At 37.7% G+C, this 12,530-nt stretch overlaps 1 protein-coding gene across 10 annotated transcripts in view; it reads left to right on the top strand.

Annotated features, from left to right (window-relative positions):
* Nucleotides 1–12,530, top strand: part of EPC1 (enhancer of polycomb homolog 1) — a 68,063-nt gene that overhangs the window by 51,836 nt on the left and 3,697 nt on the right. For 3 of the 10 annotated variants that reach the window (XM_056334419.1, XM_056334415.1, XM_056334413.1), the window contains 3 exons: nucleotides 155–507; nucleotides 5,857–5,982; nucleotides 12,367–12,485. In XM_056334419.1, the coding sequence (XP_056190394.1) occupies nucleotides 155–507; nucleotides 5,857–5,982; nucleotides 12,367–12,485 (598 nt within the window). The remainder of the gene's footprint in view (nucleotides 1–154; nucleotides 508–5,856; nucleotides 5,983–12,366; nucleotides 12,486–12,530) is intronic. The other 7 variants (XM_056334417.1, XM_056334414.1, XM_056334418.1 and 4 more) reach the window with 5 other exon arrangements.

Here is a 12,530-nt window from a genome sequence, read left to right as displayed (position 1 = left end):
CATGTAGTCATGCATTGTGTCCATCAGCAGGGATTGCTTGTTCTAGAACAGTTTTGTGTAGTTTATTCTATCCCTTTGTCACACATGGCAAACTGGTGACTTTCTTGGTATTTTCTTGCCACTGTATCATTCTGCATTGTTTTCCTGTTTTTAGGGTGCTACTAGACAGAGCGCATTCGGACTACGATAATACATTTCATCAGCTGGATTTGGAAATGTTTTCCTCATCACAACACTCTTCAATCAGTCAACTTGCCAATACCTCAGAAACAAATACCTCGGACAAATCTTTCTCGAAAGACCTCAGTCAGATACTAGTCAATATCAAATCATGTAGATGGCGGCATTTTAGGCCTCGGACACCATCCCTACATGACAGTGACAATGATGAACTCTCCTGTAGGAAATTATACAGGGGTATAAATCGGACAGGCACAGCACAACCCGGGACCCAGACATGCAGTACCTCTATACAAAGTAAAAGTAGCAGTGGTTCAGCACATTTTGGTATGTTCATTTTGACAAACTTGCTTCTAGGAATGTTACACCCTGCTCAGATAATCCAGAATGTCGTTAGGTCATCCATACCTTACATCATGGTCTATTTTGATGGTAACAGCCCATCTTCACTTTTTCTTTATTTGGTACATAGAATGTTTGTTTGTATTGCTAGTGGTAGTGTACTGCATCTCAAATTCATGCAACTGCTGCCTTGGTATGTAATTGTAATTTTAGAAATATGAAGACTTAGAAATCAGTATTGTGTTAGGGTTTAGGTTGACTCAGAAGATCTGGATTTTTAAAACAAAAAATACAGTGATTGAGATGTTGATATAAATACTACATTTCAAACCTTTTCTAGTACAAGATGTGGTGGTGGTGGGAAATGTTTAGTCACAATGTAAGCTTTTAAAATCGCAGCATATTAGGAGTTCATACTTGAATTTACATGAAATTAAATGCCATTTCCCATCCAAAAAATACCCAGTCCCCCCCAGTGATGCATCCTGCTCATGCTTGGCAAAATTCTTGGACTAGTCACCCCTGTATCTCATCAGCAAGTGGCAGATTACATCTTACAGGACGTGAATTGCAGAACTGAGTAAGAAAATTTGATATAGTGTTAATTGGTTTTTAATTAGAATAGTGTTGGGTAGCATCACTCTTCATATTCGGTTCTTCATGCTGGAAGACTGATATTTATGTAGTTAGAATGTAACTTAAGTTGAATCTTGATCAGTCAGTACAATAAGTGCCATCTTCTTACAGAAAGTGATGTTTTTTACTAAAAAATTACTTTAGGTTCACCACCAGTTTTTAAGGAGTCCCTAGAATAATCTTTTCCTTGCCATTTCGAATTACGGCTTTGGAAATAAATTAGAAAACCTGAGTAACGTAGGAGTGGGGTGGGGAGAGATGCATGTACCTAATAAACTCCCCAAATTGTGGGATATTTTGGAGATTTTCTTAAAGAGGAGTGTACCCTGGTATTGGATTACTTTAATCTTGTTTTCCAATATATTTTTTACTTTCCCTCCCTGCACCACCTTATTTTTATTTTTTTTCCCTGAAAATTCTGCCGCCTTGCATTTTTAGACTTTCTGGGCAGCTTTATTCTGCTGCTTTATTTAATGCTTCCTCTCCATACTGTGCTAGAGTAGGCCCTTGCACCCATTCTCCATTCTTTCTCTTTTATGACTCTTCTTGCTGGAAATATTAGGGCTAAAACTGATGGTTCTTCTGGTTTGTGATCTAAGTATGGCTTTTGCTGTTTAAATTCTGACCCTCCAATGTTTCAATTCGGTAAACGAAGTCCAGAACTGAACAAGAGCATCCTCGTTGTCTAGTGGATAGTCTGAACTATGATAAAATGGTAGTCAGGTTACTAGTGTGAAAACAAAACTACGATGTGATGAACAGATTAGAAATACACTATGAAATACTAATGGCCAGTACATTACACCTGAAAATCACATAGACTTGGAAAATTGGCTGATTGAGTTTAAAGCATGTCTCTGTGTGTGGTTTTTTTCATTAAATAGGTGATTAAGATATTTACACCATGTAGGAATTAAATGTAGTTGCTACTTATGCTGATGAGTTCTGTCCAAGGTTTTAATTGTGTGGTTGTATTTTCAAGCCTGTGGGAAAGTAATACATACATATAAACACCTAGCATGTTACGTTCACTTGTGCTTGGAATCCTATGCAGATGTTTCATCATCTGTGTAATATATGTAAGGTAGTATTCCCAGCTTTTCCAAATGAAGTGGAGTTTAGATTTGTGTTTTTATTAGGATTTGATACAAGAATGAAATAATAAAAAAAATATGTCTGAATTCAGATATATATAATTTAAATTAGTTACCACAGTCTTTGGAAAGTCGCTTGTTATTAAAATTACCAGGCAGACTGTACCCATTTAACTACTTATAATCTTAGTCGTGATTCCTGTAGCATTGGAGGTGTATAAGAGGTTTTGTATGTGCTGTAACCATGATCATCTGTTTAGGTATAGGTGTTTGAAAGGAGGATACGGTCTAGTTCATCTTGGTGCCATTCTGTTTTCTAGTGTTCTTTTTTTTCAGTTTCTTAGAGGGTTCTTTAGGATACATTGTCTACACAGATTACAGGTGTGTTTGTGTATCTCATACCTATGAGTTTGAGTTCTTGAAAAGTGTGTATCAGTTGGGGCTGCAGCTGCTGAGCTATGTCATCTTACTTTCTGTAGCAAATACTATAAAAAATGTCAGGTATCTAATATCTGTACTGAAGTTTTTCTAATAGTTGCTACTACAGATTGACAACCCTGTAGCGTGTTCCTATTCCTTTTTCTTAACTGTCTTTAAAGCTGGGAGTTTGTTTGGGGTATGGATTTTTTAGGTTTATTTCTCTTTGCCTTTCAGGTTTTTGAAGTGGCAGTAGGCCTTTTTACCAGAAAACACTCATTAATGTTTTATTATCATAAAAAAACCCCAACTCTTTAAAAAACCCTGTTATTCTTTTGTTGCTGCAGCGAGTTTTGGTCAAACCATGTTGCTTACCTGTAAGATGAAGCTTGTCCTGTGATTGTGTAGTGGCTGGCAGAGGTGATCATGCTGCTATTCGTTATGCGCAATCACGTGAATGTTGTCACATTAAAGTAGTTCAGAGAAGTCTTGAGCTCTTTACACCTTGAATAATCCAGACAACATGCCGCTGATGCGGAAAACCTTGCTCTTCAAGTCTGTGTATACATGGCCAGCACAGGCATGAAGTTGAGATGGTATCTCAGGTCTTCTGTTAATCAGAGGGCATGTTATAAAAGCTGTGCTGTGACATACCATTCTCGGACTACAGGAGGCATTGCTTTTCATCCTTGAACATTGGAGAGAGGTTTCCCCAAAGAGCCAGGCATTTTATTAACATTTTGAAGTGACTTTGACCCTGAAGACATGCAAGTTATTCTGGTCCTGGCTTTCAGAGCGCTCATCATGAAAGATATATGGAAGTTGATGTTGCCGCATTGAGATTTTGTGTGTAAACTGAAGGGATTTTTTTTTTCTTTTTAACAAAAAAATCCCTTACAAGTTGCTTGAAAAACAGGGCTTGTAGTGGACTTGTCATGTGCTGAAGTATAGACAGCAGCAGCAGGATCAAGTGACCAAGAAAAGTAGCACCGCTTTTGAAGAGGGTGGTTCCTTTTCATCGTACTAAAGAATTATGAAAAAGAATCCTTTGCCCTCTTGCAAAAAGAGCTGATTCAAGAATCTTCAGTCAGATGTTATACAGAATATCACTAAAAGAGGCAAGAGTGTAAAAGTATGATTCTCGGGGAGGAGTAACTTGTTCAGTGGGGAGGCTATTCACTTTGAACAAAATGCAGCAAAACTACTTCAGAAAAGGAGCCTGTATTGCTGACAGTCTCATCAAGTTTCTGAATCGTAATCTTCAGAGGTGGAGCTTGTGTTTTAAGTCTGGAATGTACAGTAGGCATGAATATTCATCTAAAGTATTTGTGTCCCAGGCATTCAGTCTTCCTTGTTAGATTAATTGATTGACCTAGTTCTGCCAGTTCTGTAGTCTTCAAACTGCATCGTGTTATAAAGAGACTGTGCTTTCTTCAGGAGACTTGCTGTTAAATATGTCATGTTCGTATTTTTGGATGCCTGCATCTAGTAATCAAAAGTTTGAGATGTTTAAAACTGCACAGCATGTATAATTGGCACAGCCTTGTGTTTAGGAGGCAGACCAGAGATACCAGTCTACTAGTGAAAGATTGGAGCACTGGTTCCCAGGTTGCATAGCAAGACCAGGCAACTGTCTTGCATTTTGTTGTTTTCTGTGTTCTTTGCCCAGAAGTGGGGTCACTTTGAAAAGAAAGTCTGCAAACCTGTCAAGACTAAAAAGGCTAGCAGTAGAGTCTGCTTACTAAGTTTGTAATTCTTTCTTTGAGAAGCCGAAGTATTCCAGCAGAAGCCTTTTAAGAGTTAGGATGTTTAGTATTCTAGATCTACTGTATATGAAAAACTGCAGGCATCCAGAATGTAGTTAAGATAAAGGATCCTGAGTAGCTTACCTTGCTTTCTCTTGTAAACTAGAGATTTAGATGACGTGCTGCAAGTTGTTATTTCTAAGGAATTCCCACAGAAAGTCACTGAAGAGCAATGTACATTTTCCCCAGCAGACTTGGATACTTTTTTTGTGTCTCATAATCTGCTTTTTAAAAGCAAGTTTGCACACTTGCAGGGGTCTAGCAGGATGGTGAACTGTGCTTCCACTTCCCAAATGTGCCTTTAGCATTCTGTCTGTTTAATGGAGCTATACTGTTTTTTTCATGTTCTCATTAAGGATGCCTGACATCTGTCTTCAGGCATCCCTTTCCTGGAAAGAAGCCGGAAGAAGCTCCTCAATCGTTGTGGCAGTTCCTTGCACCAGAGTAGAAGGGCTTGTCCTACCTTTTCATGGCTCTCATGCTATCACTGGCTGTGTTTAGATCTTTTTATTTGATCCTTGCATCTGTAATGGTCTCAGTACTGCTCTCTGTTTTACTGTCTTCTCTTTTTCAAATACCTATTTTCACATTGCAGGTTAAACTTGGTCATGAAAAATACTGACATTTGTAATGGCCGTTTTGAGTTATCGTTGGAACTTTGCAGTCTTGGCTTATCCGTAGATGAGATATTGAGAACCTAGTTGAAGAAGCAATGGCTTTGGGAGTAACAGATGTGTATAGCCCACCCTAGGCTTAGTTGAAGGAGGAAATCTTAAAAGGAAAAGCCTCTTCAGTCTGGGAAATGTGACTGGGGGTGGAGGGAAGAGTCAGCACTTACTAAAACATCTGAGCACTTCTGGAGACTTTGAGACTTGTAATTACATTAGATTTTCTCATTCAGCTTTAACCCAGTTGGAGTAGTACTTTGCTCCAAAGTGCTGAATCTTTGGGCTTGTGTGAACTGTTACACTTTGTCTGCATCCCATGCAAGGATGGGTCATGTTTGTAACTGCGGAGTAAACTACGTACCCCAGCTGGTCTGTGACATTTTCAGTGGAAACTCATGTAAGAATGATGGGCAGACAAATACAAATGCATAGCAAGCATTCCTAACTTTCATTCAGTGGCTAGTAAAAATCCTCATTATTTATTTCCTGTCTGTTTTTCTTCCACTACCAAGTAGGGAGTGCATATATATGTATCTTATATCTAGTTTTATAATTTCTAAGTCTAGAGTTCTGATACTAGGAATTTCATACTTAAGTTCTGTTGGGCTGAAATATAAGGCTGTTGTAGTAATAATCAAGGGCGTAATGATTCATGTTCTCATAGTGTCTAATAATGCCATGTTTAAGTAAAATCAATCTTGAACTTCTTTTCAGAAAGTGAAACATCTTTGGGCCTGGTGCATCAAATACTAAATCACACTGATGGCTCTAAGTCTCTCCAATCTTCCGAATTCACTGGTGAGAACTTGCTATACAGTAGAAAATCTTTAACCAGGCAATGTAAGCAAGATAACATCTTTCATAAAATAGAAATTTAAAAATGTGATGTTCAGGATTGCTTGGTTTTGTGAATGATGTTTGCTTTGCATGCACTTTGGCATTAGTAACCACTAATTGTTCTCTTATACAGCAGGGTTGTGATGCTGTCATGTATTTCCCTTAAGAAAACATTGTAATGTGATTACACACACCATAGCAATTCTGTAGTTTATGGGATTTCTCAACTGGAAGCTTTAGTTATGAGATCTTTCTTCTGTTATCTGATTGAAACTGCCTTTTTAATGACCATCACCTTACCTGGAAGATCAGGGATCCAGTACTCTGGATTTTTAGGGAAGTTCTTTGAACTCAATGTAGTCTTAACTTTTCATTTTTCATACTGAAATAACCTTTCCAGTTGTTAACTTGATGTTATAAAGCAACTGCTTTTTTAAGTTACTCTAATTCTTCAGATGTTTAACAGGACTCAGGCATTTGCTGAAAGGTTTAAGCTGTTTGATTCTCTTTTTTAAACTTTAAAAAACCAAAATGCTTACCTGGATAGGTTATTGTGTTTACTCCACAAAGCTTGTTCAGTTTCCCTGGCAAATCTAGTGAGTGTCTTCCGTTCAGGAAATAAAAAGGAATGCTAGCAGGGGGGCCAGGAGTTTACACACACATTTTCTTGTCCAGGATGTGCTTCCTGGTTCATAGGAAACTGGTTCTTGTGGTTAATTTTTTTATAAGTTGGTGTTTTCCTACTTCAGGGAAGCAGAGTAACAACTAGTGAGTTACCTCACAGTAAAACTTGCAGTAGTAGTTGGGAGGGGGGCTGTGGCTGTTTACCAGACGAAGACCAGTCTGTTCATACAGGGTCCACAGCTAGCCTACCGCCTCACAGGTTTTGGCCGCTTCTGGGAAGGACTTGCATTTTCAAGGAAGCTAAATGTAAGCTGCAGCGCTGTAAGACTAGTATGTGTTAAATGCTATGGTAAAATGAGTTAGCACTAGTAAAAATCGTTTTATATTGCAGTATAAAAGTGCTGAGAACTGTGGATCTTTTGAGAAGTCCATTGACAGCATCACAGTTACTCTGTGCTCTAGGAAACAACATTTGTTGAGTGTCAGCATCCCACAGAATTTGGTAGATATGTAAACAGAATCATCCAATTGAAAGATATTATCCAGTGGCTTAATTTGAGCAAAAAAGGGGTATGTAATTATCCTAAAGATTACAAACATCTTGATTATAGTCATGTAAATGATTGTGGGAAGGCGTATTCATAGCGTAGTGAGCAAGAACTCAGTTTTTTAACAGCACAAGATTTGTGGCTGTCGCTAAGGAGATAGTAAGCAGGCATTTATCCTGTCAGTCAGTCTTAGTAATGTATGGTGTTTCTTTCCTTGTATTCATAGCTGTGGATCTCTGAAGTGTTTTCTTCTACCTTCCATTCCTTTTTGCAACCTGTAAGCCAGAAAACACTCTCTTGCTGCTAAAGTGTAGGACTGATACCGTTGCAGAATAGGGGGTGTGTTATCCCAAGCTGTTAAATGAAGAGAAGTGTTATATGATGTACTGACTTAAAATCCCAATGGTTGTCTCAACTGAAATGTTATAACTTGATTCTGAATTCTACCAGAGACAATTCAGAAGCATACTGAGTTTTAATTGTTCTAGTTCAAAACAGTATGCTGCAAACAAACAAGTAAGAAGCATTCATGTAGCCTCGTCTGTCAGTAAAACTTGAGCTACCCATCTTCTGACAGCTGTCTTGACATGTGGATAACTCCAGGTAACATTGTACCTTAAAAGGTTCCTAATGTTTAAGGTTAGGAAGAGAGTTGGGTTAATTTGAGGAGTCAGGTGACTTGCATAAATTACTGTAAGTGTCTTGGAAAGTATGTAGGAGTTTGGGGGGAAGGTACAGTTGTTAGCTAGGGAAGACAGTTGAGACACTCTAAAATGGTAATGTTCTTATTTATAATGTATCTGTAGTGGCACTTGAGATACTCCCACCCCTTGCTGGATTCTGTGTAGTGAATGAAGCTGGCTATTTTGCCGCTGTCCAATTCAGCACATTCTGTAGTATTAAATAGTTACTCCTGTATGATGGAACCATGACCACTGGTCTTAGCATGCTGTTTGGGAAGAGTCTGTAAACACTGCACTGTCTAGGGCTGCTGGAGCAAGAATCTGTTTTAAAATCTCATGTGTTGTCTTTAACCACTGAATGTTACATCTTGTCCCTTTTTTTTTAACTTGAAGCTGTTGTTCAGTTGTCCGTTGCTTTATTAACTTTTTTTAAAGCCTTGAATGTCTCCATTAATACCAGGAATATGTAGCTTTGTGTAGCAATACCCTGAGTTACCAGAAATGTGGTTGCTGATCTAAGTTTACAGAAAATGTGTGGGCTTGCTTCTTGCCTGCTGGTTTTTTTCCAGGCAGATAAAGACCAGTGTATGACACAAAAGAAAATTACATTCATTTTTGCTACTTCTACGTTTACCATTTTTCTCTGACACAGATGAAAGCTTTTCAGCTGTATCCTTTCTTTTCTTTAGAATAAAAACGGGAAGAGGTAATAAAACTTCTGGAAGACAGTTCTTAGGGACACTGTTTTTTCTAGAAAAGGTTATGTTCATGAGATACTAAGTTTGGTGCCTATGCGATTGCATCTAAGCTAGCTTTGTGGGTAAGAAAAAAAAATCCTCTCTGCAAGCCATATAATGAACCCATTAAAGCGGCTACGTTTTTATGGTCTGCATTGCATTCTCCTTGAATTGCTTTTTAAAAGAGGACTGTTGAACTTAGACTAGCTCTTAGAGAAGTTTAGGACTGTGCCTGCAGAGATAGACGCACAGAGTCAGTACACCCATGATTCCACTGTGCTGAGCATATGTGTGATATCCCACTCTAACGTAAAGTATGTACAAATACTTCTTGTGTGCATGGGAATGATAGTCTCCAGAAACAATTTACCTCACAATCAATACGCTTGGTTTTTTTCAGTTGAAGTGTAATACAGACTGTATTCTGTGAGCAGGAGGGGAAGAAACCTAATGATAATGTTAGTGAGCAAAGTACATGGTGGCTTTTAACAGAAGAAGAATAAAGTATGCTCTCTTAGTTTGCAGATCTCCAAAAGAAATGATGATAAATTCTGGTTTGGATAGTTCTCAGTAGTCGTAGCAGTAGTAGTGTTTTCAATAAAACCTTCTATGTAGTGGTCCTTTAGCATGGAGGGGGAAGAGCTAGTTTATGTAATACGATCTATAACCTCTTCTGGTACATGAGCCTATCTGGGTATGCTGTGGAATGAAAAAGGAGTATCAATCAGATTATTTTAGGAGGCTGTAGCTTGCAGCAGCCCTTTATGGGCAGTGTTATTTTTCTAAACTGTATGCAACTGGTTAATTCAGAATCTCACAGTGAATCTCTGATAGTTCTGTAAACAGTGTTTTGAAATGTCCAGTAGGGTTTCGCCTTTAATAAGGGAAGCAGCAAAAATGTTGCTGAATGTTTTAACCTAAATTGAAAAACCTGAAATAAGCTGGTTTTGAGTGTGTTTTCAGGTATGACAGGCAAGTAGCCATTTCCTTTGCATTTTTGAGGTGGTGTTTGTAAGTGTGTCTGGATATTTCAGCAGAAGTAAGAGAAGCGGTTTGAATGTAGGTAAAGGTTGTGGCCATAGTGGGGTTCTTCTGTCACTTGTTAACTGTGACAGCTGTATACTGTTTTCATAGTGGTGGGAAACTTACAGCTGTAAGGGTCACAGAATACTTAAAAAGAAATATACTAATGCGCAGTTTGAAAATTAGTTCATCTAACTGTTGCTTCCAGAAAGCGCTCGAAGACTGTACTAAATAATGGCTATCCTAAACAAACACAGCTTGTCTCAGTAAACTTTATTTACTGTTTTTTCCAAAAGAAAACAGTATTTTGGAGTTGGTTAAACCAATATAGGTGACTGTGCTTTACAACTGTATTTCATAGCCAAAATCTAAAATACACCTAAGGCTTGAAAACTGAAACTAAATATTAGTTAAGTTTTACTTACTCAAATGGACAAAAGTGAGATGGTTATGACAGTGGAAATATTTATCTTAATTCAGACAAAGACGGTGGTGTAACATGTCTTTTTTTTTTTCCTGTTTTTCCTCTTTGTCAGTCTGTGAGTTTTTATTTATATCACTTGCACTGCTTGGGAACAGGCTGCATATTTCCAGTGTCTTGTATAATAAAGTTTGTAGAATAAAATAGCTTACTAATACATGGAACCTTCAGTATCATTGGCACTATGTTGGCTAAGCCGTACCAATTCTAAATTTTAAAGTTTTTAAAAAAACTTCACTACTAACCAGTCAATATAAACGAAATGTCTATCAGTACTAGAACAATACATCCATTTTTCTCCCTCTGCTACTCAGCTTTCTACATGTTAATCTTTGTGTACTAAAGCTTTCTTGCTCTAACTTCTGTGTTTGGTGACAGTCTTAAACTAATAGTCCTTTAGTTTGTTGGTTTTTTTTTAATGTAAAGTAGAACTAAAATTTAAACAGCCAGCCTCTGAATATTGGTCTATGAATTCTGGGGGTTTTTGTTTTTTGGAGTGTGTGTGTGTTTGTTTTAGTAAGGGTGTTCAAGAACGTTACTACTAAGCTATTCCCCTAGGAATAACTTCAAAACATTGAAGAAATAAAGCATGTTGAAGTGAGATTTAACTGTAAGAGTATTGGGAAGTAATTTGTGACTTACGGCAATATAAACAAGTGGTACATCCCTACTTCCTGAAGAATGTTACATAAAAAAAAATAATAGCTTGAATGTAACAGCTGAATAAAAATTTATAACTTCTACTGCTCAGATGGCAAAGTGCTGGTGGTAATTTAGTGCCTATTTCCAGTACTTAATAGAAGGATTTTGAACAATGTTTAAAAAAAACAAACACAAAACCACCACAAATAATGCTGGAAAAATGCATGTTCAGTAGTGTTTGTTCTGTTTATTTCAAAGTATTAATTCTAATTTTGGTTAGCTGTTTGTATTGACTTGTTAACCCAAGTTTATACATACGTTACCATTGCTTTTCAGAATCCTGTTGTATCCAGAAGCAGATGATTATAGTTTTGATAGAAACAAGATTTTCTTCAGGCAAGCAAGCCTGATGGAGTGATTAACAAAAAAACCTTTGAAATTGCAGTTTGTGAACAGAATTCAAGTGTGGTGGTGATTTGTTGCCAAACAGTAGTGAACTTTCCCAAAAGTACGATTTCCACTGCATTCTAGAAGTATGACCACTGTTTATAGCACTTATTTGGGAGCATCTGTAAAATCTGAAAATATAACGGAAGGAAAAATCTGAAAGATGTATCCTAGACTGAATTTGCAAGGTGATTCACATTCCAGCCTTTTAAATTGAAAACAAGACTTCCTTGCACTTGGAATGTAAATTTAAAAAAAAAAAAAAAGACAAACCCTCAACATTTTACAAAGTTAATCAATGAACTAATGACTCCTCACCCCTACGCCATTGGGCATCCCCTTGTGAATCTGTATGAATGATGCTGGTTTTTATAGATCTTATACTTGTGGGCTAGCTGGATAAAATTCTTGTTGACTTGTGATGCACTGACTGCTGGGTCACTTTTCAGAGCTTTTAGAGGGAAGGATGCAGCTCTATCAAATTCTTTATTGATGGAGTTGCTTGTACGTATGTGATTAAAACCAACAAAAATACTGTATTATGATCAAGGCCAGGCTGGATGGGGCTTTGAGGAACCTGGTGTAGTGGCAGGTGTCCTCACCCATGGCAGCGGGGTTGGAACTAGATAATTTCTAAGGTCCCTTCTAACCCAAACCATTCTATGGTTCTGTGATAGCCTGCACAGCTGTAAGTGTGCCCAGTTTAATATCTTCAACTAAATTTAAATAAATCTTGAAGGTACCCAGTACCTACAACTAAAATGTAACCTGTGAGGGCTGAGAGCATGCAGTTTCCAAGTTTTGCATATAAACCTGCTTTACTAATAATGCAGATACTGTAGTTTCACAAAGGGAAAACAGCGGTGCCATTTGTACCTGTAATTTCTTTTTAATCAGTTACTAGAGTTTTTGGTGGTTTTGCCCCCTCCCTTTTTGGTGTCGAGCTAAATGCAAGAGCAATTAAAGCCTTTGTACTAAAAAAGAGCGTAAGAAGGGAAGGCTTAATTTGAACAAAAATTTCTAGAGGATGATAGCCTTTTTGCCATAAAGGTGCATTAAGGCTCTTAGGAACTTGCTGTGGTGTGGGGGTTTTTTGGTGGTGTGTTTTTGTTGTGGGGGTTTTTTTAGGATTATAGATGTGTTTATATACACAACACCTACATATTTTGATATAGTATTTTCTCGTTTTGTATTTTGTTCAGCATTTACAGCCGAACAATACCAGCAACATCAACAGCAACTGGCACTAATGCAGAAACAGCAGCTTGCACAAATTCATCAACAGCAAGCAAATAGTAATTCCTCTGCCAACACATCACAGGTGAGGGATTTGTCTGTGCTATGATTTATCCCTCATTGTTTCCCA

The sequence above is a fragment of the Falco biarmicus genome, chromosome 4 (genome assembly GCF_023638135.1).
Source record: "Falco biarmicus isolate bFalBia1 chromosome 4, bFalBia1.pri, whole genome shotgun sequence".
Classification (NCBI taxonomy): domain Eukaryota; kingdom Metazoa; phylum Chordata; class Aves; order Falconiformes; family Falconidae; genus Falco; species Falco biarmicus.
Note: the sequence above shows the minus strand (reverse complement) of the source record. Positions and strands in the feature narration are given on the sequence as shown.